The 25628-nt window shown below is 43.2% G+C and overlaps 1 protein-coding gene and 1 non-coding gene across 2 annotated transcripts; both read left to right on the top strand.

The window, feature by feature from the left end:
- Nucleotides 1–1823: 1823 nt before the first annotated feature.
- Nucleotides 1824–11024, top strand: rbx1 (ring-box 1, E3 ubiquitin protein ligase). Its single transcript, XM_059953739.1, has 5 exons — nucleotides 1824–1959; nucleotides 7115–7193; nucleotides 8531–8601; nucleotides 9474–9559; nucleotides 10650–11024. The coding sequence occupies exons 1-5, from the start codon at nucleotides 1837–1839 to the stop codon at nucleotides 10660–10662; spliced, it is 372 nt and encodes a 123-aa protein (XP_059809722.1). The 5' UTR covers nucleotides 1824–1836; the 3' UTR covers nucleotides 10663–11024.
- A 3948-nt stretch (nucleotides 11025–14972) lies between these two features.
- On the top strand, nucleotides 14973–15044 carry trnaq-cug (transfer RNA glutamine (anticodon CUG)). The gene has a single exon. It is a non-coding gene; the product is annotated as a tRNA-Gln (tRNA).
- Nucleotides 15045–25628: the final 10584 nt, after the last annotated feature.

The raw sequence follows: 25628 nt of genomic DNA, 5'->3' as shown, positions 1-25628 counted from the left end.
CCTGAAATTCTTTTTCTTCGCAAACATCCACGAAAACAGGTGAGTGCCCCAAAGAATGAATGACAGTTAAATGTTAGAACCCCAAAGCTGCCCCCCAACTCCTCCCTCCCACGCGTAAGCAGCAGCAAAGCGACGACCCCCCTCCCCCACCAGAAAAAAAGCAACGGCACCCTCCACTGAGCACTCAAGCATGCAGCAAAGCATCAATAAAGACACAGACTTGCAGTACCCCAAAGACGACTCATTCACCCGGTAATTCGACATACCACAGGCTCTCTCTTCCCTAATAAGGGGAGAAAGAGATGTCTCCATTTCACAGCGAGAGGGGAGACTTAAAAAAACAACACATCGATTTATAGTGTTAAAAGTCTGCTGCATCGCTTTTTCTGAGCTCTGTGCCCAAAGATCTCGGGTCTCTGGGCACACAGCCAGCAGCCAGCTCACTGCTTTCGATCTTCCATGTACTCCCACCACACACCACATTCCTGCAGAGGCACCGACCGCAAGTCCACCTGCCCCCAGAGCCATGAAATCCCGGAACCCTGAAGGCACTCTAGTCTTCTAGACTGCGTCCTTGGCGTACTAACGTACAGCGGCCGTGAGGCCCTGAGAGCGGGTTCCATTCCCGCAAAGAACCAAAGTCAGCTTGCAACTCCAGGTCAGGGTCTTCAAAAGAACCTTGGAAAGGAAAAAAAAAGGAGATATTAAAGATGGAAATAGAGCTGTTTCCGAAGATGCAAGCAAAGGAGTTGCCGTTAGGCACCATCGTCCTAAGCTCTGCTCTCGAATTTGGGTAAACTATCCTGCAGGTTAACATGATTGAAGTCTCCTGCTATTATGAAGAGACTGTCCGGAAGCTTGTTTTGATTATACTGTAAAGCTAGACAGTCTTGAGTGGAGGCTGTGTACAAGAAGGGCCAGAGTTGTCTCTACTTCCTGAGGGGACTGAGTATGCAGGCCTCTCCTTCACACGTTCTACCAGACAGTTGTTGCCAGTACAATCTTCTATGCGGTGGTGTGCCGGGGCAATGGCATCAACATGGGTGATGCCAACAAGCTCAATAAACTGATTAGAAAGGAGTCAAACTGGACACACTGGAGGCTGTGGTAGAACAAAGGACCCGACGGAAAATCCTGGCAATTCTGGACAATGTTTCTCACCCTCAGCATGTCACCTTGGCTGAATGGAGGAGCACCTTCAGTAAATAGACCAAGACAACTGTGCTGCTCCAAAGAGGTCATTCTTATTCTCTTTCCGAAGAAGAAAAAAATATTGCGAACATCAGAGGGCATATGTACAAAATTAAGGGAGGGAAGTTTAAGGGAGACATCAGGGGTAAGTTTTTTTACACAGAGGGTTGTGAGTGCCTGGAATGACTTGACAGGGATGGTGGTGGAGGCTAAAACATTGGGGGTATTTAAGAGCCTCTTGGACAGGCACATGGATGAAAGAAAAATAGAGGGTTATGGGGTAGTGTGGGTTTAGTACTTTTTTAAAGGATTATATGGGTCGGCACAACATGGAGGGCTGAAGGGCCTGTACTGTGCTGTAATGTTCTATGGTATCCTCAGCCAGGAGGCTCTATGAGTCAACCTATAAGCGAGGAAGTGATTTATTTCTTATTCTTTCTACTTCTCCTCTAATATTTATATCTGTGCACTTGTCATTCTACCGCGACACTCCTAAAGTATCCATCTCTCCCTCGGCTTCCTTGGCGTTTTGTTCATGAATTTGCTGACGACAATCAAGGCAATCGGAGCTGGTCAAGGCAAACCTTCCCCAGCAGGTGGCGCACCTGCAGCCCCACCCCCTCACCGCGCACGCCACAAACACGCATGCGCCAAATGCTTGCCGCTGTCCCGAAATCGGCTGGGGCGGACAAAATGGCGACAGCGATGGATGTGGATGCACCGAGTACGACCAACAGCGGCGGCAAGAAGCGCTTCGAGGTTAAAAAGGTACCCGGCTGGCCCCGTTACTCGGTGGACGCAGTTCCACTTCTGGCGACGGAAGTGTGCGAGAGAAAACGGGGCTATTTAAGAGTCATTGTAAAATTCAGCCCTTAAAGTTTGATTGACAACCGCAACCGACCAGTTGAAGTGGAGATTTTGTCACGGAGGCGCAGCCGTCAGCCAATAATAGGTGGGGGCGGGAGGTCAAGACGAGAGCGCGGCCTGGGTGCTGACGGGCCCGGGGAGGCCTCGGCAGTTTGGTGCTGCTTTAGGACAAGTTGGCGAGGTAGTGACAGACTCTCTTGAGGTTTGAGGCTGCCAACTTCGTGCGTTAGTAGGTCAAGCGCAGGCCCCGAACCATCCCTCGGCTGGAAGCGGCCTGACAGGCTGAGGGGAGAGGGGTTCTCAATCTTTTTAGTGTCACGGACCAATGAAGGGGTCTCTGGACCCCAGGTTGGGAACCCCTATGAGATGTGCTAAATTCTGAGAGGGAGAATACATGTTACCCCCCCCCCCCAGGTTGGATGAGATCAGAACAATATGCCATTCCTAAATGTCTAAGAAGGAACTTGCTGTGTCGCGAGTATGGAGCAAGCTGCCAATAAAGCTGGTAGATGCGGGTTCAACTGTAACATTTAAGAGTAATTTGGATGAGAGGGCTGTGGTCGGGGTGTAGATGGGACTAGTCGGAAGAGTAGGCTGGCATGGAATAGATGGGCCAATTGACCTGACTCGGTGCTGAAGTGCTCTGTGATTGAATGTGTGGAACTGTAGAGTGACAGGACACTTGGATCCTTTCGTTCATCTAGCGATAGAGCAGGAATTGCCCAGTAGGGCAGATATTTGGATAGTATGAAAGGTGGTGCAGAGCGCCTGTGTGTTTGTAATGTAGTGTAGTTCATGCCATCGTGGATCAGTGAATCATGGGAATTCTGCCATTCAGTCCATTGAGTCTGCTCTACTATTCAATCATAGCTGATTAATTTTCCCTCCCAACCCCATTCTCCTGCCCTCTCCCTATAACCTTTGATGCCTTTACTAATCAAGAATATGTCAACCTCGACTTGGATTTCACAGCGGTCTGCGGCAATGAGTTCCACAGATTCACCATTCTAAATTGATGCCAGAGAAATTCCTCCTCATCTTTTTTCTAAAGTGATGGCCTTGTAATTTGAGGCTATGTCCTGTGGTCCTAGACGCTACCGCTATTGGAAACATCCTCTGATGCCCACTCTTATCTAGGCATTTCAATTTTGGTTGGTTTTAACGAGATTTCCATTCCCCCACCTCCCAAACATTATTCAAAACTCCCAACAAGTAAAGGCTCACATGTTAACTCTCTCTTTCTTCTCTGGGATCATTCTGGTAAGCCTCCTGGATCCTCCACAATGCCAGCACATCTGTTATTAGATATGGGGTCCAAAACTGCTCACGATACTCCAAATCTGGTGTGGCTAATGCCTTATAACATCTTACCATTGGTTCCTTGCTTTTATATTCTAGTCCTCTTGAAATAGATGCTAGCATTTGCCTTACTTACTGTCCACTTAACCTGCATGTTAATCTTTAGAGAATCCCGTACTAGGGTTCCCAAGTCCTTTTACACCTCCAATTTCTGAATTCACTCCCATTTAGAAAATAGACTGTCTTTATTCCTTCTTCCAACGTTCAATACACTTCCATACACTTTCCTGCATTCCCTCTGTCACTTCTTTGCCCATTCTTCTAAACTGTTGAAGTCCTTCTGCAGACTCTCTGCTTCCTCAGCACTACTTGCCCCTCCACCTACCTTTGTATCATCTGCTAACTTGGCCCCTGAGCCATCAGTTCCATCATCCATATCACTAACATAATGTGGAAAAATGGTAGATTTTTTTCAAGGAAGATAGGAACACATTATGGAATCTTTGCCGCACTCTGCCTTGTCATATACTGTTGTCTGCGAGACCACTCTCTGCAACCTGGTGGCTGGAGTCGGGTGTTGGAAATTTGGGCCAAATGTGCAATGTGGTTTAGGAATATGGGGCACGTGGAATGCTGGGGCCAGGAGTAGAGTTAGCTGTACATCCAAGCTTGGGAATGTGAAGCAGATCACCAGAGGTTGATTAGTTCATTGGAAAAGACGTCAAAGGGAGACAGCAGGAGAAAGGGGTTAAGTGGGGTGATAAATCAACCGTGGAACAGGCCCTTCAGCCCACAATATTGTGCTGAACCAATTAAGTTAGTAATTAAATGACAACTAAATGTCTTCTGCCTGCACATCCATATCCTTCCATTTTTCTCACATTTGTGTACCTATCTAAGTGTCTCCTCAAAGTCCCTCATGCATCAGCCTCTACCGCCACCCCAGACACCCATTTCTCTCTTGTGTTTTTAAAAAAAACTTGCTCCTCACGTATCCTTTGATCTTTCCCCTCTCACGTTTAATGCATGCCCTGTGGTTGGATGTTTCAACCCTGGGAAAAAAGATGCTGTCTGTCTACTCTATCTGTGCCCCTCATAATCTTATAAACCTCCATCAGATCTCTCCTCAGCCTCCGCCGCTCCAGAGAATACAACCCATCTGCCCAACCATGATCGAATGTTGGAGCAGGCTCAATAGGGTGAATGGTTTATTTCTACTCTTGTTTCTTATAGCTAGAAACCAGCAATATATTCTTGTGTTGCCCAAATTAATCTCTGCTCCTGAGGGTTGTGGAGACCAGATCATTAGATATATTTAAGGTGAATATATGAAAAAAATTCAGAGTTGCAGGGAATTGGCATCAAAGAAGAATTGAGATCACTGTACATCACTCTTGTTCACATGCAGTGGCAGAGCGGGCAGGAACGGTTTGGTGGTATATGCTTTTCTCTTGTGTGAGTGATGTGTATTAAATATTTAGTTTGCTCATGTCTGTCCCCGCTGCTGCCCAGTTTTATCCACATCACTGAATTTTAAATGATGGAGACAATTTCCTGCATCTCTTTAGTAAAATCAATTTTCAGAGACTGTTACAGATGATTGTAGAAACGCTCTTGCCTCAAGTTCTGTTAAGCTAAAAATATTTTGGAGTGCGTATTGTCATTTTATCTCGTGGATGAGAAACTGCCTGAGGATTGAACGTTTGAGATGGTGAGACTGAGTGGAATACCTGGTTAAGTTCCCCAATGCTGCCGTGGGTAATGATATCTGAGGAAGGATTCAGAAGTAGGCTATGTGCTCCTCCTAGTGCCTGCTGCAATGATCAGAACAAGGCTGATCTTTCACCTAACTATTCTCCTGCACAAACCCCAACAAGTTCCTTGATTTCCAGAGAGATTAGATGTTTTAATAGGAGCATTTGTAGTGTTCTGCATAGAAGACAAAGTTGGATTGGAGTGGATTGCATGCCATCAGTGTGATTTACTGATTGTTGCACTTGCCTTGTGACATGTTCTTGATCAAAACAATAATGTTAAAATAAAACCTAGCGGTTTTGATCTATCTGGTGTCTCCAACCGGTACAGAGTAATAATCAGCAAGCCTATAAGATCAAACTGTGCTCTGAAACGGGAAGAATACAGCGATGGTTGCAGAGCTGCTGCCTCCCGGCTACTTGGCTTCCAGGGGGAGTTTGGCTTCAATCCTACCTCTAGTGCTATCTGTAAAGTTTGCAGTGTGTTTGTCCTCTGCGTGCTCCGGATTCCCCTTGGGCACATAGATTCCCTCCACTGTGTAAGTGGAAGGGCTAGTTGATTGGGGAGTGGGAAGAATAAAATGGAATTCGTGCCGGATTAATGTGAATAGGTATTTGATGGCTAGCACAGATTTGATAGGCTGGACTGCCTATTTCTGTGCTCCATGACTCTAAAACATAATCTCTCAAAATAGACCTAAGCCAAAGTTAGAGATACTGGGACAAATGTAAAAGCTTGATCGTACTGGGTTTCTCCCATCATTCTCTACTGTTTCTGTCTTTGGGCTTGTTACTCCTGTCGATTAGTAGCGTCACATGTAAATAAAATGTCAACTTGCTGACGTTAACTGATGTGCCAGTTACCTCCACCATCTCTCTCGACCCTCTTCACTGCCTCAAGATGGTTAGACTGCTCATTTGTTACAAAAATTGGAAAGACAGAATCTGTTACCTTCAACTGTATCTGATTCACTGACCTGTGCACGTAATGTCTGAGACAGAACTTGGAGGTTTTTTATTGATTCTGTTATGATTATTAATCTATGGATTTATTGAGTTTGTACTTTGTTGTCTCCCCATTGCAGTGTACAAGCAATAAAGAGTGGAAGTGTGGGACCATATTGCCCAAACACTAAGATGTAGATACTGTCACATCTGCAATCAGATCAATGTGCATCAATAAAAAAGCTGTCCTGGAGCCTGTAGATCCTGGCCTTAATGCTGCAGTACCGTTTGCCAGATGGTAGCAGCTGAAATGGTTTGTGGTTGGGGTGGCTGGAGTCCCTGATGATCCTCCGGGCCTTTTCTATGCACCTGCTGCTGTAAATGTCGTGAATAGAGGAAAGTTCAAATCTACAGATGTGCTGGGCTGTCCACACCACTCTCTATAGTGCCCTGCGATTGAGGGTAGTACAGTTCCTGTACCAGGTGGTGACACAGCCGGTCAGAATGCTTTCAACGGTGTCCCTGTAGAAGATCCTGAGGACTTGGGGACTCATGCTGAACTTCTTCAGCCATCTGAGGTGAAAGCACTGTTGTGCTTTCTTTCATCACACAAGAAAATGAATTTCGGAGTTGTATAATGTGACATACATACATACATATATATATTTTTTGGATAATATATTTCCTTTGAATTTCAGTTGTATGCAACCTGGTATAGCTTATCCCAGGATGAGCCATTAGCAACATACACACCATCCTCAAAACAGTTTCCACCTCCTTAGCATCATCTGACTTTGTCCTTGCTATGGAATTGTTAGACTTTTCTACTTTATACTTGAATTGGCTGTTGCAACTGCTTCCCCACCCATGTTCTGCTCTTAATCAATATCATCTAACAGACTGATGTTGTTCCAACTGTAGCAAATCCCTCATCATTCATTTCTGTTAGGCCAAGTAATCTCTCTCATCCAAGGTTATATTCACCAGGCATCATTTGTAGATCTTTAATGTGAATGGATTATTCAAGCATTTGATTAACGGTATGTTTTTGTTTCCAGTGGAATGCAGTAGCTCTGTGGGCCTGGGACATTGTGGTAGATAACTGTGCTATCTGCCGAAACCACATTATGGATCTGTGTGAGTATCTAACGTGCTGACAGTAAACCGTAACAAAGTTTGACCTGGTAATACTTTCAGAATCAGATCTTTCGGCCAACTTCTCCATTACCAACTCCTGTCCCACAAGCTGCACCTCCCTCCAGAATTCGGAGCGCAAGGCTGTTTGGTTTTGAAGAGATGGTCTTGAGAATCTCAGTTACCAGATCCCATGATGTCTTGACATCAGATCAAGTATATCCAAGAAACCTTACAGCCCAGTTCCAGCTGATGTGGCTGAATTCTGTTGTTGGAGAAAACAAAGTACCACAGAGATGCAAATTATATTTTCCCAGTTATGTCTTCACTAAACTTGGCAATACTCTGCCAATCCTGTGAACATAATTGGCAACTGGTTGTAAGAGGAGGGAAAAATCCTGATTTGTTCTTGTTCTCACTAACTAAACATTCACAGATGCCTGCATCCTTGCAAGCATGCATTATATAATCTATACATGACTGATTTTCAGAAAAACCAGAAATGTTCAGTGGAATGTAATAAATAACAAGTGATCTTAAATAAATAGAATAGTGTGCCTTGGGGGAAAAATTATGGACTCTGAAGGTGTGGTGGAGTGCTGTTTCTGCTAAACTAGGGAAGCAAAATGCTGAAGCTAGAGCAATGTTAATCCACATACAAATCATTCAGATCAAAACTCTCTAAACCTGCCATTTCCAATAATGACAGCTGCTGATAAAGCATAGGCTATTAAGTACAAATAAATGGACCTACAAGTGACTGAAAATACAATTTATGAGATAAATTTTAATGTCCAAGTTAATTCATTGTTTAAATCAGGGGTTCCCAACCTCTTTTTTTTAATCCAGGAATGTTTTTGAATGATTTATGGTATCCATGGACAGAGAGAGTTCTGCACCCAGCTTCCCTTTTGCTATTGTTAGCCTGGGAATGTTTTACATGCATTAATATAAAACCCAATAGGTAAAAAAAAACTTCAAGCAGTTGGATTATGCCCTTATTTGCAGGTTAGGTCATCACTATCAACTATTCCAGAAGTGCTATTGCCCCACAAAAGTATGCACCTTGCTCTTGGTATTGTTGATAGTGATATCTGCTAATATTTCATTGTACTGATGGGGCAGATCTAGCCCAGATTTAGAAAATGAAAAATTCTGGCAACAGCTGGACTGTTTGCCCTGAATCATTGGTAAAGACTGAGCAGGGTGGATGACTGGACTGAACCAAGTGTGCATAGAGTCGAGCTCCATTTACAGTTTGTCTTACTTCAACATAATTTTGCCAGCTAGGATTTTTGAAAGTTTGGTAATATGTTTTTGGGTTTCACTTTGATCTGTAGGTATAGAATGTCAAGCAAACCAGGCTTCAGCAACTTCAGAAGAATGCACTGTCGCTTGGGGTGTGTGTAATGTAAGTATCTAGGATTGGTATCAACATAAGTAATGTCCTGGGGCTGGAACTATAGTTTGAATGGTGCATATTCTAGGCTAATGCCTTACCCTGTCCCCAACTTCTTATTCTGGCTTCTGCCCCCTTCCCTCTCAGCCTAAAGCGTCAGCTGCTTATTCCCCTCTATAGATGCTGCCTAACTTGCTGAGTTCTTCCAACATTTTGTGTGTCATACTTCAGAGCAGTACTGCGGGGTTGAAGCTCTATTAGAGATGCTGCCTCTTTATCGAGATGAAGTATTTGGGCCCTTTCATTTGTTGGGAATGATTTATAGAGAATCCAACGGCATCATTTAGATTTGTTCTCCAGGTTGCTTATTCAGTGTTTCTCTCAAGCACCCTCACTAAAGATAAATGCTGCTGATTGTGTAATCTTCATCCATGTTTATCTGATTTACATTGTTCTGAACCGTGAAAGTGGATTAATGGCTGAGGTGAAATATTCAACATTGAGTCCTCAGAGTACACAGCTCAAGTGTTCTTTCAAGGAAGAAGTGCCATCTCTTGAAAGTAGTTGTTCCACAAACAAATGGGCAGTTGAGCATTTGAGTGCAAACTTGCAAAGTGAAGACTGGGCCTCATAAGAGTCTCTGATTCCTTTAAGCTCACATTTTTAACGTGCTTTGGATCTGGTAGTCTAAAATTACATTGAGGAAATGCTTGTAAGTAGTTGACTAATACTATTTATCTAAGGTTAGCAGTCCCGGGACACTACCAGCTTCACTTGGAAAACCTGAGGACTTTATAGCTATCCTGTTCATGAAAGATGCTGCATTTGCATTTCTACTGGTGACTACTTCAATCCCTGCACTCTCGTTCTGCCTCCTTTTACAGCATGCATTCCATTTTCACTGCATTTCGCGTTGGCTGAAGACCAGACAGGTTTGCCCACTGGATAACAGGGAGTGGGAGTTCCAGAAGTAAGTTTTCCATGTGTGTGTATGTGACATTTGAAGTGCTGGACAATTTTCAGGGCTTGTTTAAAAAAAAACCCTGCTCTGAGCTGTTTATTAAAAAAATATTAATAATTAATTAGAGAGAACATTGTCCAAGGATCAACAGAAAGAATGTATTTATTACTAATGTTTTGGTGATTGGGATGGGCTGTGGTTGTTGCTATTCGGATTGGACTCCAGGTAAAACATGTAGGAATTCCATGTTGTTCATTTACAGTATGGAAATGTATGGCTTTTCCATCCACCCATGATCAGCATGTACATGTTAACCAAACACTAATCCATTTTATTCTGCCCACATTTCCACCAACTCCCTCAGCTTCTACTATGCAACAAACACTGGAGGGGTGGGGATTGCTTTCATTGCGCCTAATTAACCTACCAGCTATTGAGGGGTTACTGGAGTACCTGGGGGAACTTTCAGAGTACAGGAGAACATGTAAACTGCACGCAGCACCAGAGGTCACTGAAGCTGGAGGTGGCTGGGAGACTAACTGCATCACTCTGCTGTCCAGTTTTGGATTGTAAAGTTGATATTTTGGGTACTAGATACTAATCTATAGTTTTAACATCCTCTGATCTCAAGAAGCCTTTAGTGGCATAGTGGTTAAATTACTGGACTAGTAACCAGAAGTCTGGGGATTTGATCAAGGGACACAAGTTTAAAAACCCACCGTGGCATCTGGAGAATTTAAATTCAAGCAATCAAATAAATTTGTAATGTTTTCTTTTTAAATTATCATGGCAGTTGTGATTTGTGATGTTACTGTCCTTCAGGAAAGGAAATCTGCCTTCCGTGCTCAGTCCTGCTTGTGTGACTCTTCCTTTGCTGTTTGAAATGATAATAAATACGTACATTGGCAGTTACCGTTTCCGACTTGCAAACAGAAGTTAAACTGTTGTCTTTTTACTGGCCTTAGTTGCCTCACTGTTTTGATCCTATTTTGAGCTGTTCTACCACAAATAACTGATCCACCAAAACATCCTGTGTGTTTTATCTCTAGTGGATGCTTAAAGATGTGTTAAACTGTCTAAATTTGTTTTGTTTCCACAGGTATGGCCACTAAATGTAACAGCAACACGTTGTTTAGCTGCTCTCAGCTGTTTCTCTGCTGACAGACCTGCCCTGTTAGCTTCCCACCCATCTCAGCTCACCTGAGCGGTCTGACAGCTGTGTATTCCGAAGACAAGGACTTTATCATAAATGGTGTTTTTTTTTAAGAAATGCTCTTTAATTTTGCTGGTTGCAGACTTTTTGTTAAAAAATAGCTGAAAATCTTGAAACTGTACCCTGACTGTGCAGGTGGAGAGCCAAAGGTGCTCTCACACAGACTGCTTTTCTGTGCTAACAAAAATAGCAGAATGTGTGAGGGTTTTCTGTGGCTCTTCACCTAAGTATTATATTTAATAAATTAAGGTTGGCAAAATATTTAACGTCATTGTTTTTTTTTAAGTTTTGAAGATTTAAGATTAGTTTTATTTGTCACATGTGCATCGAAACATACAGTGAAATGCATCATTTTTATGTCAAGTCAAATCAGCCACACTTCTGGTGTCAGCATAACTTGCCTACAACTTACTAACCCTGATGATGTGTCCTTGAAATGTGGGGGGAGTCAGAGCACCTAAAGGAAACCCATGCAGTGATGGTGAACGCACAAACTCCTTACGGACACCGATCTTACAGCTAGTGCTAACTTAATATCAATTTTTATATTTCTGGCTGGCTTTCTCATATTGATTTTTCCTTCCTTGCAAAATCTTGTTTGCTGGTTCTGGATTTTGTGGAATTAATGAGTTATATCCTAACCGCTACACCACCTCTGAGCAAAAATCATTAATTCCACAAAATCCAGAACCAGCAAACAAGATTTTGCAAGGAAGGAAAAATCAATATGAGAAAGACAGCCAGAAATATAAAAATTGATATTAAGTTGCCAAAATATTTTTAAAAAGTCATGAAGTAATTATTGGTCCTGGAGAGAGTGGGTCTGGGGAATTAGTTACAGAAATAAAGACATGGGCAGGTGAAATTAACAAGGATTTTACATTGTTCTTCACCACAGGTTACACCTCTCAACCCAGATGTAGTTGTAAATTGGGAAGATCACAATTGTGAGGGCTACAGTACAGAACAACATCTGTGGGCCCTGATGTGGTCTTAAAAAGGAATGATAGAGAGTTGGAGTACTTTTAATTTACAATGTTTCCATGGTTTGAGGTAATTCCATATGAATGACGAAAAATGCAATTGGTTCATTCAAAAGTGGAAGGAAACCAGAATTGTGTGCTACAGTCCAATAGCTTAACATAGGTTACAGCAAAAATGTTAGAAGCTGTTATTAAAGACTTGTTTGCAGAGCACCTAGAGAATCAGGTTCCATAATTTCATTGATGTTCTTGAAAGTATTGAATGCTGTGGATAAAAGTGATGAATCAGCATATAGGAGGGACATTGAAAGTCCAGTTGAATGGTGCCATAACAAACTCGTCAGCAAAACCAAAGAGCTGCTTATTGACTACAGGAGAAGAAAGACAGAGGTGCTTGTTTAAGGACTGGAGGTGGAGAGGGTAAGTAACTAAATCCCTGGTGCTTTTCCTTGCTCTGTCTCTGCCAGCAAGGACAGGCTGATGATAGGGCAAAATTGCAGTCAGTAGGACAAGGTGACAAAATCAAAAAGCGTGATAAATACAGGATTGAAGGTGTTATATTCCCTAAATGTGCAGGATTCCCTAAAGGTTCATTTGCAGGTTGAGTCAGTGGAGAGGAAGGCAAATGCAAGGTTAGCATTCATTTTGAGAGGACTAGGATATAAAAGCAAAGAGGCTTTATAAGGCATTGGTAAGGGCTCACTTGGAGTATGGTGAGCACTTTGGGGCCATTTACCTAAGAAAGGATGTGCTGACAGTAGAGAGGGTTTGGAGGAGTTCCACGAGTATGAAAAGATTACCATATGAGGACAGATTGATTACTCACTGATATTCAAAAGAATGGGATGGGGATGAGGTTAATCACATTGAAACCCATCACATGTTGAAATGCCTTGATAGAGTGGATGTGAAGAGAATGTTTCATAAGGTGGGGGAATCTAGGACCAGAGGGCACAGTGTCAGAATAGAGGGATGTCCATTTTGAACGGAGATGAGGAGGAATTTCTTTAGCCAGCAAGTGGAAAATCTGAGGAATTCATTGCCAAAAGCAGCTGTGCAGGCCATATCATTGGGTATATTTAGGGCAAAGGCTGATAGATTTTGATTAGTCAGAGCATGAAGGGTTACAGAGAGAAGGCAGTAGATTGGGGCTAGGAGGGAAATGGATTAGCCATGATGAAATGGTGGAGCAGATTCAATGGACCAAATGGCCCAATTCTGCTCCTATATCTTCTTGTCATATTATTTCATAGGAGTGCCATTACAAAAAATCACAGCAGTGCCTCTGCTTAGAAGTCTGTGCAGATCTGGCATATCATCCAAAACTGACAAGATGCACAGTGGGGAGTACACTGACTGGCTGGTAGTGGGACACCCATGCCTAGGAATGGGAAAGCCTACAAAAGGTAGTGACTACAGACCAGACAAGAAGTCCCTCCCACCATTGAGCACATCTACAAGGAGGACCGTCACAAGAAAGCAGCCTCCACTGTCAAAGACCCCCACCATGCCACCATCAATTCTTGCTGCTGCTTGTAAGGGGGAGATCCAGGAGTGTTAGATACAACATGACCTGGTTCAGGAACAGCATTACCCTTCAGCCATCAGGGTCCTGAACCAGTGTGGATAACTTCACTCACCTCAACACTGAACCGTCTCCACAATCTATATATGGAGACTTTCAAGGACTCCACAACTCATGTTCTCAGTATTATTTTTATTAACTTATTTATTGCTGCTATTATTTGTGTTTTTTTTGCAGTTTGTCTTTTTGTTCATTGTTGCTAATCAGTCTTTGTGTGTCGTTTTTTCACTGATTCTATTTTATTGTTTTGTTCCACTGTGAATGCCCGATAGATGATGAATCTCGGGGTAGTATGTAGTGACAACATATGCAATACGTACTTTGAACTTTAAAGACCCAATGATGTACCAACGTGCCCAGGAGGAGTTTTATAAACACGAGAGATTCTGCAAATGCAACACGCATAAAATGCTGGAGGAACTCAGCGTCTGTGGAAAAACGAGTAATAAGTCGAGGCTTTTAGCCGAGATCCTTCATCAGTACTCCATCATGTGTAGGGGGTAACTTATTGGCAGGGAAAGTAGTTTGACCGGCTAATGAGTACTGTACTACACAAAAACGATTCTTTCTCAGGGTGGGACATAGGAATTGCTGCCCGATGGGACTTAAACATTTTACTACTTCAAACAGTGAGTTGCATGAAGGTGCTCACGATTTGATGTTAAATTTCCTGATGGTGCAAAGGTAGGTTGGAAAAGAAGTGGTTAAGATGTCAATTGAGGAAGCCACAGAGTACCCACTGGTACACTGAACTAATTATGATGGGTTACAGCGAGTTTGTGCTTCCAACCTGAACACTCACAAGCATGACCCTGTCCCCACCCCAAATGTACTTCTAAAGGTAATCACTTCTGCAGGGAAGATGCTAACGAGAGCCTGACCTTGAGTCCAGTAAGGGACTGGTACTGGGCAAGCACCCCAGAGATGTGCTGCTGGCTGGGACGGTGAACGTGGGCCTTTGCTCCGTGTGCCGACATGCCGCTCAATCCCGTTCAAAGCTGCCGTCTGCCCACTCCGGGACCTCTCGATGGTGACAAACCACACTTTCAAATTAAGAGGCCATTCAGGACGGAGATTTCTTCACCGGGGGGGGGGGGGGGGGGGATGAACCTTTCGAATTCTCTAGCCGCAGAGGGTTTGTCGCTAACTGCATTCAAAAACACGAAGTCTTTTGCCGCAGAGTCACCTACCAGACGGGACATGCGCTGATGGTGACTATTCTGCACTACAAACAAAAATGGCTCTTTGTTGCGGCCGTTGATTCCTGTTGGAGCTGAGCTCAGACAACCCTCCTCTAAATCCCGGTAAAAGGGCGCTTCATCCTCCCTGTGCCAGCAGCTTTGCGACGCCCCTTCTTCGCGGGTGTTCCGGGCTTTTGCCACTTTGCGAGTGTTCCCTGGGCCGGACGTGAACTCGAAGCCTCGGGCGTTCGCCCCGCACTCGGCACCGTACCACCCTCCTCCTCCTCAGGGCCCCTTTGTCTGTTTCCTATCGTTACATCTGATCATTTCTCAAACTCCGGGTATTTCAGCGTCCACAGAATCGCCGGCGATCATGCGTGTCTAATTGCCGGAAATTGCAGCTTAGTCATACTGACAGCCGTCTATAGTTTGAAGTAGAGCGGCTCCCAGTGTAATGTGTGGTTCCATGGTGTAATGGTTAGCACTCTGGACTCTGAATCCAGCGATCCGAGTTCAAATCTCGGTGGAACCTACTATTTTTAGTCCCTGAGAACTGCATCCAATCTCACAAATTAAATTATTTTATTGAATTCTGCTCTCCTTAGTGATCGTTTGCTAACTTTATGTATTAATTTCAGCTCTTTAAAGACAGATTACAAAAGAACAATTAACTGTTTGTAGTTAACAAACACTAACTGCTGAAATATCTCAGGAGGAGGTCAGACAGGAAAACAAAAACAGAGTTAAAGTGACCCGATTCACAGCTGCACAGCACAGAAATAGGCCCTTCGGCCTAACTCGTCCATGCCAACAAACCACAGTGTCTATCGCAAACACGAGAAAGTCTGCAGACACTAGAAATCCAAAGCAAAACACACAAAATGCTGGAAGAACTCAGCATGTGGGGCGGGATCCATGGAAAAGAGTAAACAGTCGAGGTTGTGGGCCGAGACACCGAAGAACCAAGGTGTCTGTCTACTTGATCTATTCCAGTTTCCTGAGTTTTAACTCGTACCATTCCTATCCATATGTCTGTCTAAACGTATCTTAAAGTTGTGACTACAACTAACCCACCACCCTTTTGTGTGAAAACGCCAGGGATCTGACTTCTGCTTGTCGACATCTAGTCTACTCTAGTCTAGTCCACTAGTCCTCCACGGAGAGTCATGCTCTTCCATGACTGGTTCATCACAGATGATAAGTAACATTAGCAAATTTGCCAATGGCACAAAGCTGGGTGGCAGTGTGAAATGTCAGGAGGATGTTATGAGAAGGCAGGGTGACTTGAACAGGCTAGGTGATTGGGCAAATATATGGCAGATGCAGTTTAATGTGGATAAATGTGAGATTATCCACTTCGGTGGCAGGAACAGGAAGGCAGATACAATTACATAGATATTATTTATTTATATATTATAATATATTTATTTAGATACAGATCTAAATGGAGTCAAGTTAGGAAAAGGGGAAGTACAACGAGATCTAGGTGTTCTTGTGCATTAGTCAATGAAAGCAAGCATGCAGGTACAGCAGGCAGTGAAGAAAGCTAATGGCATGTTGGCCTTTATAACAAGAGGAATTGAGTATAGGAGTAAAGAGGTCCTTCTGCAGCTGTACAGGGCCCTGGTGAGACCCCACCTGGAGTATTGTGTGCAGTTTTGGTCTCCAAATTTGAGGAAGGACATTCTTGCTATTGAGGGAGTGCAGCGTAGGTTCACAAGGTTAATTCCCGGAATGGCAGGACTGTCATATGTTGAAAGATTGAAGCAACTGGGCTTGTATACACTGGAATTTAGAAGGATGAGAGGGGATCTGATTGAAACATATAAGATTATTAAGGGATTGGACACACTGGAGGCAGGAAGCATGTTCCCGCTGATGGGCGAGTCCAGAACTAGAGGCCACAGTTTAAGAAAAAGGGGTAGGCCATTTAGAACAGAGATGCAGAAAAACTTTTTCACCCAGAGAGTGGTGGATATGTGGAATGCTCTGCCCCAGAAGGCAGTGGAGGCCAATTCTCTGGCTGCTTTCAAGAGAGAGTTAGATAGAGCTCTTATAGATAGCGGAGTCAAGGGATATGGGGAGAGGGCAGGAACGGGGTACTGATTGTGTATGATCAGCCATGATCACAGTGAATGGCGGTGCTTGCTAGAAGGGCAGAATGGCCTACTCCTGCACCTACTGTCTATTGATAACTTACAGTAGACAACACCAGTACTGAATCTGACCGAGAAAGTGATTGAGTACAAGTTGCAGAATTTGATAGGTTGCAACACTGACTGCAACTTTCAAGGACTCTACAAATTATATTTTCACTATTCTTATGTATTTGCACATAATTGCCTTCCTTTGCACGTCGGTTGCTTTGTGTGCAGTTTCTTCGTTCATTATGCAGTATTTCCTGGTTCTACTATGAACGCCAGCAAGACGATGAATCAGAAGGTAGCATATGGTGAAATTTTCTACTTTCATGAGAAATTTACATCGAACTTTGATTAAAGAGGTCCCTTCTGCTGGAGGCTGCACACAGGCGGATCAGTCAGGGAATGGACAAAGAATTCCAATAGCAAGTACCTAGAGTTCCGCAGATGAAAGAGTTCAGGTCCATTTCTGGGGGATGTGGCTTAAAGTTGGCATCATAAGGGCTGATTATGTGATGTCTTCCTTACACCAACCTGACTAATGTGCCATGGGGTTGCTGAACAGTGGGCATCACAGCTGATGCTCTTGGGTAGGAAGGTGCCAGGACAAACAGTCAGCTTGCTTGCTGATAAGATGACTTTCTCTCCAATCAAACAGAAGGTCCTGGTGCTCTGAATCACATTCTGCTTCATCAATCTCAATCTTCATCAACTTGTAGAAAGAAAGAAAAGCCTCAAACTGTTCAAAAGCGGAGTAGTCTTGGGAATGGGAGAGGCTAACGCAACAGAAACCAAACTTAAATATGCATTTACGACAACAAGGAAACTTCATTGGGACTTCAGGAACTCGTGTGCCGAAGTACAGAAGTTTTGCCGAGATGGCATAACTTTAATGCACACAAGTCTCATCTCTTCCAAATACATCAGCAGGTTTTTAAACAGAGGAAATAGCTAGCTCAAAATCATGACTATTTTACAGCCTACAAAGGATATTCTACAATCTTGGAATATACCCAGTGGCCACTTTATTATGCTTACCTGCTCGTTAATGCAAACATCTTATCAGCCAATCAAGTGGCAGCAACTCAATGCATAAAAGCATGCAGACATGATCAAGGGGTTCAGTTGTTGCTGAGACCAAATATCAGAATGAGGAAGAAATGTGATCTAAATGACTTTCACCATGGAATGATTGTTGGTGCCAGATGGGGTAGTTTGAGTATCTCAGAAACTGCTGATCACCTGGAATTTTCAGACACAACAGCCCCTAGAATTTATAGTGAATGGTGCAGCAAAAAGAAAAATCGGTGATCAGCAGTTCTATGATGTTAATTAAAAATGTCAGAGATGGCCAGACTGGTTCAAACAGATAGGAAGGCGACATAACTCAGATAGCCAATTGTTACAACAGTGGTGTTCAGAAGAGCATGTCGAACCTTACAGATGGGCTACAGCAGCAGAAGACAGACCAGGTTCCACTCCTTTTAAAGTGGCCACTGAGTGTATATAGACTGAGGTAGAGCATAGAAGCATAGAAAACCTACAGCACAATACAGGCCCTTCAGCCCACAATGCTGTGCCAAACATGTACTTATTTAGAAATTACCTTAGGTTACCCATAGCCCTCTATTTTTCTAAGCTACACATACCAATCCAGGAGTCTCTTAAAAGACCCTATCGCATCTGCCTCCACCACCATTGCCGGCAGCCCATTCCACGCACTCACCACTCTGGGTAAAAAAAAACATACGCCGACATCTCCTCTGTACCTACTTCCAAACACCTTAAAACTGTGCCCTCTCATGTTAGCCATTTCAGTCCTGGGAAAAAGCCTCTGACTATCCACACGATCAATGCCTCTCATCATCTTTTGACCTCTATCGGGTCACCTCTCGTCCTCCGCTGCTCCAAAGAGAAAAGGCTGAGCTCATTCAACCTATTCTCATAAGGCATACTCCCCAATCCAGGCAACATCCTTGCAAATCTCCACTGCACCCTTTCTATAGTTTCCACATCCCTCCTGTAGTGAGGTGACCAGAACTGAGCACAGTACTTTAAGTGGGGTCTGGTAGTATTATCTCTCGGCTCTTAAACTCAGTTGAAGCCCAACTGTGTCTTCTTATGTCTTCTTAAGTCAAGTCAAGTCAAGTCAAGTCAACTTTTATTGTCATTTCGACCATAACTGCTGGTACAGTGCATAGTAAAAATGAGACAAGGATCATGATGCTACAGGACACAGTACGAAAAAAACTAGACTGAACTACATAATAAAAAAAACAGAGAAAGCTACACTAGACAACAGACCTACACTGGACTGCATAAAGTGCACAAAAACAGTGCAGGCATTACAATAAATAATAAACAGGACAATAGGGCAAGATGTCAGTCCAGGCTTCGGGTATTGAGGAGTCTGATAGCTTGGGGGAAGAAACTCACACAGTCTGGTTGTGAGAGCCCGAATGCTCCGGAGCCTTTTCCCAGACGGCAGGAGGGAGAAGAGTTTGTCTGAGGGGTGCGTGGGGTCTTTCGTAATGCTGTTTGCTTTGCGGATGCAGCGTGTGGTGTAAATGTCCGTGATGGCAGGAAGAGAGACCCCGATGATCTTCTCAGCTGACCTCACTATCCGCTGCAGGGTCTTGCGATCCAAGATGATGCAATTCCCGAACCAGGCAGTGATGCAGCTGCTCAGGATGCTCTCAATACAACCCCTGTAGAATGTGATGAGGATGGGGGGGTTGGAGATGGACTTTCCTCAGCCTTCGCAGAAAGTAGAGACGCTGCTGGGGTTTCTTTGCTATGGAGCTGGTGTTGAGGGACCAGGTGAGATTCTCCGTTAGGTGAACACCAAGAAATTTGGTGCTATCAATTTACCAGAGCATTCCAGAGTTCCGATTTATAAATTGTAAAAAGGACACGGCTAATGAGAAACAAAAGGTGATGGGCTGGCTAGGTTTAGGCAATCTGCATCTCCGAGGGACGAAAGAATGGAAATTATGGATTTCCCCAAAACCAGCACCAGAAGACTGGAATGTAGCAATATCACACCTGTTTTTTTTTAATTATTGAAAGGGGACGGGCGAACTTGGAATCGGCTGTCGGCGATGTGAAATGTTATAAATTGAATGGACAGTAGTAAAGGCATGCGCTGCTAAGGAAAAAGCCTTGAAAAAGAGTGCGTCTGGCGTGCAAGCTCTGAAAGAGCTGCAGAGTCAGTATTGTGCAAAGGCATCTGACACATAACCACTTGTTGGTAAAATTAAAGCCGATTTGTTTAAGGAGAAATTGGTAGCGTGGCTAAAAAAAAAGTCAAAAAGAAAGCAAAATGTAGCAGAGGACAATTTGATATTTAATTATAGTTCTTCTACAAGAAGCATTCTTGATTCGAGTTAGAAGGTTGTAAGTTTGAATCTCAACACCGAGATTTAAAATCTGGATGATGATTCAGTGTGGCACTCAGTACAATACTTCCAAAGTCATCATCTAAACGTTTTAAAATTTCTATGGTCACACATAGGCAGGCCTGCATCCTCTACCTTTGTATCACTTCATAATTGCTTTAATTTTTCCCTACCAAATGCACAATTTGACATAGGGATTTTATAACTGCAAAAACGAAGCTGGCCATTTGACCATTTCTTCCTAAGCTATTGGCGGGGAGGGAGATGTGGACCAGTCAATCTACCACAAATGCTCAGCAGACAGTGAAGGAAAAAACAAGGGCAACGTTTAGTAGTAGACAGATTGCTGCTACAGCAAAAAAAAGGGGGCGGAGGTGGGGGGGGGGGGGAGAACAAGAGAGAACCTGAATCGTCAGGAATAGAAACTGTGACTATAGAAAGGAGAGAGAGATCCGGGTAAACACTGGGTCTTTGAAAAGGTGTGAGATTAGTGGCGAGGAGTTAAAGAGGACTATCATTTGGCATTAGGAATCATTATAAACATTCCATGAATGTGGATAATGCTGGGATGAATTAACTACCGTCACCATCATGAGAGAATTGGTAGACTGATAGGATTGGAGGTTGACCCAGATGACTTGGTCCTGTGATCATTAAAAGATGTGTCAACTGAGACATCGGATACATTAGTTTCAATACTCCAATAACCCATGGTAAAAAGGATCAGCCACGATTGAATGGCTGAGTAGACTTGATGGGCCAATTGGCCTAAGTCTGCTCCCATTTCTTATGTTCTTACTCCTAACTGTTCAGATCTCATGTGAGCTGCAGACTTTAAAATTATGGCCTGGATATGCATAAGGCAACATAATTCACATAGTCCTCACGGACACAATTAAACATACAGCACGTGTATTCTTGCAATACCTTTCACGTCCTTTTCAGACTTTTGCAGAATGTTTTAACCTTTGAAACACAAGACACTGTTGTAATAACCACTATTGGGGATGCAGGATGAAATTACAGAGACCATAGGAAAATGACCGGAAAGAGGCAGGTATCCAGTAAGATTTATTTTCACAGATGTCCATTACTGGGAAGTACACAAAATTCACTTTAAAATTCCAGTGTTTAAGACTAGGGAAAAATCAAAAAAGACTGATGAGAACAATTGCTGAAAGAGAGAAAACTGTGGGAATGTATGTACGTGTTAGACTTTCGAATAACATGAAGGTAACTCAGGGGTGGGCAAACTTTTTGACTTGTGGGCCACAAAGGGTTCTAAAATTTGACAGGGGGGCCGGACTAGGAGTAGATGGACGGAGTGTTTTGGTAATACACCTCATAAGAGAAAATAAAATATCATGGGATATGTAGAAAACATGTGCTTTAATTTCAATTGAAAATGAACAAATGCATTACAAAATATCTGTCTTTGAAGTCCCATGGTATTTAGCTATTTATTGAAATGACTTTTAAAACACTGAAAATTAAATGAATAAAATACAGCTTTTTTAGTAGTAACAGTTATTATTTTAAAGCACTGAAAATTCTGTTATCCTTCAAGATATTATCATCATCACTCTCCTCCTGACTGTCTTTATTTCAAAAACAGTAGGAGATGCAGGTCTACTTGTCCTGCTCCTTCTTATTCAATTGTCCCTGTGCCAAAACTCAACAACGACCCGCACAATGACAGAACAGTGAGAGCGCGCCAGTATGCGGAGCGCGTTATTTGATCTGGAGCGCATTTTTTATTTTGAGAACGTACGTGCACCTGCGCACTACTCAAGTCCATCACTTAACAGAAATGACATGTAACATGTAAGGCTTATTGAAAAAAATATTTTCAAATGCATTTTTTACATAACACAACGAAGAAACTTATTTTTAATTTCAGTGGGAACAGTGTTGTTGGTCTCCCTTTTTAGCCAGCGCATCAAAGTCTGGATTTAGTTTTGTTGTGGCGACTCTCAGGATGGATCTGAGGTGTTGGTCTGTTAACTTGGATCTGTGGCTGGCTTTGTTGATGTTCATGACGCTGAACGCCTGTTCACACAAATAGGTCGAGCTGAACAAAGAGTAAAGCGCAAATGTGGAGTAATATGCTGCACCTCAACAAAGGTCAATGTATATAGAGTGTGTCATCTATTGGGAAAACGCCAGAATTGCGGGAAAAAAATGTTAACAAGGTTTATTAATATAATTTCATCAAGTTCTGCGGGCCGGATTAAAAAGCTTAACGGGCCGCATATGGCCCGCGGGCCGTAGTTTGCCCATGCCTGAGGTAACTCATTCATACGCAGTGGCGTCTACCTCGGGGATACGTGCTTTGCCCACTTCTCTACACCCGCGATCTTAGGCACAGCTCAAACGCCATCTATGCATTTGCGACAACTCAATTATTGCTGGCAGAATTTCAGACGGTGAGGCGGCGTACAGGAGAGCGATAGAGCAGAGCCTTGCGCTCTACGTCAGTAAGACCAAGGAAGAGATTGCGGAATTCAGCAGGAGCAAGTCGAGGGAACACACACCAGTCCTCATCGAGGGATTAGAAGTGAAAAGGGAGAGCAGTTTCAAGTTCCTGGGTGTCACCAAAGGCACTCGCAAATTTCCACAGATGTACAATGGAGAACATTCTAACTGGTTGCATGGATGGGGCCACTTTACAGGGATCGAAAAAAGCGGCAGTGTTAAGTTCAGCAAGCTTCATCACGTACACTAGCCTCCCCATCATCCAGGACATCTTCAAAAAGCAACCCATCATTAAAGATCCCCATCACCCAGGAACACTAAGGCACGACGTCTGTCTCACTGACGTTGAGAACAAAGTTGGTGCTGCGTCGCTACTCAACCATCAAATTGCATCGAACGGAGCCCGAAATGGCACGCTCAGCCTTTCAGGAGCAGCTTTTCCTGAAGCGCCAATGAGCCTGTATTTCCCTTTGCAGTACCTTTTTTATAAAAATATATATACTTACCGCAATTTAGCTTTTACTACTATGTATTGCAATGTACTGTCGCCGTTAAACAAATCTCTCGCTATATGCCGGTGATACAAAATCTTTCTTTGATGCCCTGAATTGTATTCATTTAAGTTGGCATATAATGGCATTCTAGCAACTGTTATATGCATTTGAGAAAATGAGGGCTCAGTTCATCATCTTAATTTATACTCTCCTTTGTGAAACATCTCATCTGAACTGTTGTGCATGGTCAGTCAAGCCAGGGTTAAATACAAATGGTTGATATAGTTTCGAACATGTACTCTAAGAGCGAGTTAGAGGAGAAACTTTAACCACATGACGCTGCTGGGGTTTGTGATGTAGATAGCGCAGGAACATCTATCACAGGATATAAAGCTACTGTATTATCTAACCAAATGATAAACGTACTCATAGGGCATGCTCCAGAGATAATACAGTTGCATCTTTCGGAAGGCAGATAGAGATCCCAGATCAGTATCGCTGAGAGACCTGACTGCGATCTTAGGAAGTCTGCCAGCGAGTATCCATACCCGAAAATGAATACATGTGAAGGTTTCGACAAATACCCAGGAAGTTTTAATGAATTAAGAGAAGTGAAACATTTAAGACATGCACACAGACTTGCGCAGGAACATAAAATACTGGAAACACTCAGCAGGCAGCATTTCCAGAAAGAGCAGCAGGAATGGACATCTCAGGATAAAGACAGTTCACCAGGAACTGATGATTTCCACCCCCACCAAGTAGTGTTTTTTTTTAATTTCAGGATTCCATCGTGTGATTTTGAATTAAAGGGCTACTCACCGTTTTCCGGTCAAACATTCCTAATGCATACTTAGGAAATCTGTGAAAGTCTGCTCTGCCCTGCCCCACTGGAGGAGCTTACTAACAGTAAAGAGCTACTGCTGATTTTCATTATTTGAGATACAGTGCAGAACAAGCCTCCGGTCCTTCGAGCCACGCTGTCCAATTGTCGGGACAATTTACAATTAACCTACAAACTGGCCGGTCATTGCACTTCAGGGTGTACTTGGGATCCAAATGATTTGACTGGTTGGATCGGCAGTAAGGAAAGCGAATGCTATGTAGGCATTCATTTCAGGAGGAATGGGTGTATAAGAGTAAGGAGGTGCTGATGAGGCTCTATGGGGCACTGGTGAGACCCCATTTGGAATACTGTGTGCAGTTTTGAGCCCCCCATCTTAGAAAGGATGTGTTGATGTTGGAGAGAGTTCAGAGAAGATTCACTAGGATGGTTCCTGGAATGCAGGGATTAACATTTGAGGAGCGTTTGTCAGCTCTTGGATTGTATTCATTAGAGTATAGAAGAATGAGAGGGGATCTCATAGAAACATTTTGAATGTTGAAAGGGTTGGACAGAGTAGATGTGGAAAGGCCGTTTCCCTTGGTGCCCGAGTCCAGGAGGTCACAGTCTTAGAATTAGAGGATACCCATTTAAAACAGAGTTGAGGAGAAATTTTTTTATCCCGAGGGTCGTGGATTAATGGAATTAGTTGCCACATACAGCTGTGGAGGCACAATCATTGAGGGTTTTGAGGAGATTGATAGGTATCTAATTAGTCAGGGTATCAAGGGATATGGGGAAAAAGCCAGAAATTGGAACTAGATGGGAGAATAGCTCATGGTGGAGTGGACTCGATGGGTCGAATGGCCTACTCCTGCTCCTTTGTCTTGTGATCTAGTCACGAATCCTGGTGGAAAATTTGTCCAACATCTTTTGGACCTAATGACCGATTACAGTTCTCAGGTGAGACCACCCTACTGTATAAAACCAATGCCTCAATCATTCGAGAAGGAAGTCTTCTTAGTAACTTTTTAAACAAAGCAAAAATCTTGCTGCCATCTGATTTCACCACCTTTGGCATAAAAATGTTCAAGATCTTCTTGGGAAAACAAATCCTTTATCTACCACAAACATGCAGGTCAACAATGACCATCTTTTACACCTTAATAATAGAATTCTGACTTAAATCAGTAGTCTGGTCACTTGTTTCTGTGGAATATTAAGACAAATTAATGCTATATAGATTTCAAAAGCTTGGATCAGCTATATAGATTTCAAAAGCTGTATCAGCTAAATAATCAAAAGTGCTTCCATGTGGAGGGTAAACGTAGCCCCAGAAACGCTCAAAACTTACATGAACTGTTTACATTGAGGGCTAGGTTTATATCTGGAAAGTACAATAAAGTACGAGTTCTTAGCTGGAACCATGACAAAATACATCAGAAACTCCAGGCTACCTGGCTGGTCACAGCAACAAAATCATTGGTATAAACTTCTTATACTAGTAAAATGCTATCAGCCGTACAAGACTGACCATCTAAAAAATGGTGCAATGCTCTGGAAGCCATTACTGATTTTACCTAAGTGAGTCATAAGGTTTTGCAACATTGCAATCAGCCATAGAGAAGCACTGATCAGCAGCATCAATGGGTTCTCAAGTGATAAAGGTAATGGCATTCAAATCAGAAGTTTGAAAGCACAGGTCACTTCTTTTAATACCAGGACCACATGTGTGGAACAGCCTTCTAATCAGTCCCATATTCCCTAAAGGTCTGTAGTTCTCTT

The sequence above is a fragment of the Hypanus sabinus genome, chromosome 29 (assembly GCF_030144855.1).
Source record: "Hypanus sabinus isolate sHypSab1 chromosome 29, sHypSab1.hap1, whole genome shotgun sequence".
NCBI lineage: Eukaryota > Metazoa > Chordata > Chondrichthyes > Myliobatiformes > Dasyatidae > Hypanus > Hypanus sabinus.
Note: the sequence above shows the minus strand (reverse complement) of the source record. Positions and strands in the feature narration are given on the sequence as shown.

Excerpts from the sequence above, each read along its gene's own strand:
- rbx1 (XM_059953739.1), top strand. The coding sequence starts at position 1,837 with ATGCGCCAAATGCTTGCCGCTGTCCCGAAATCGGCTGGGGCGGACAAA. Across the intron at positions 7,194-8,530 it reads AAACCACATTATGGATCTGT|GTATAGAATGTCAAGCAAAC; the intron begins GTGAGTATCTAA and ends TTTGATCTGTAG. Across the intron at positions 8,602-9,473 it reads TCGCTTGGGGTGTGTGTAAT|CATGCATTCCATTTTCACTG; the intron begins GTAAGTATCTAG and ends CTCCTTTTACAG.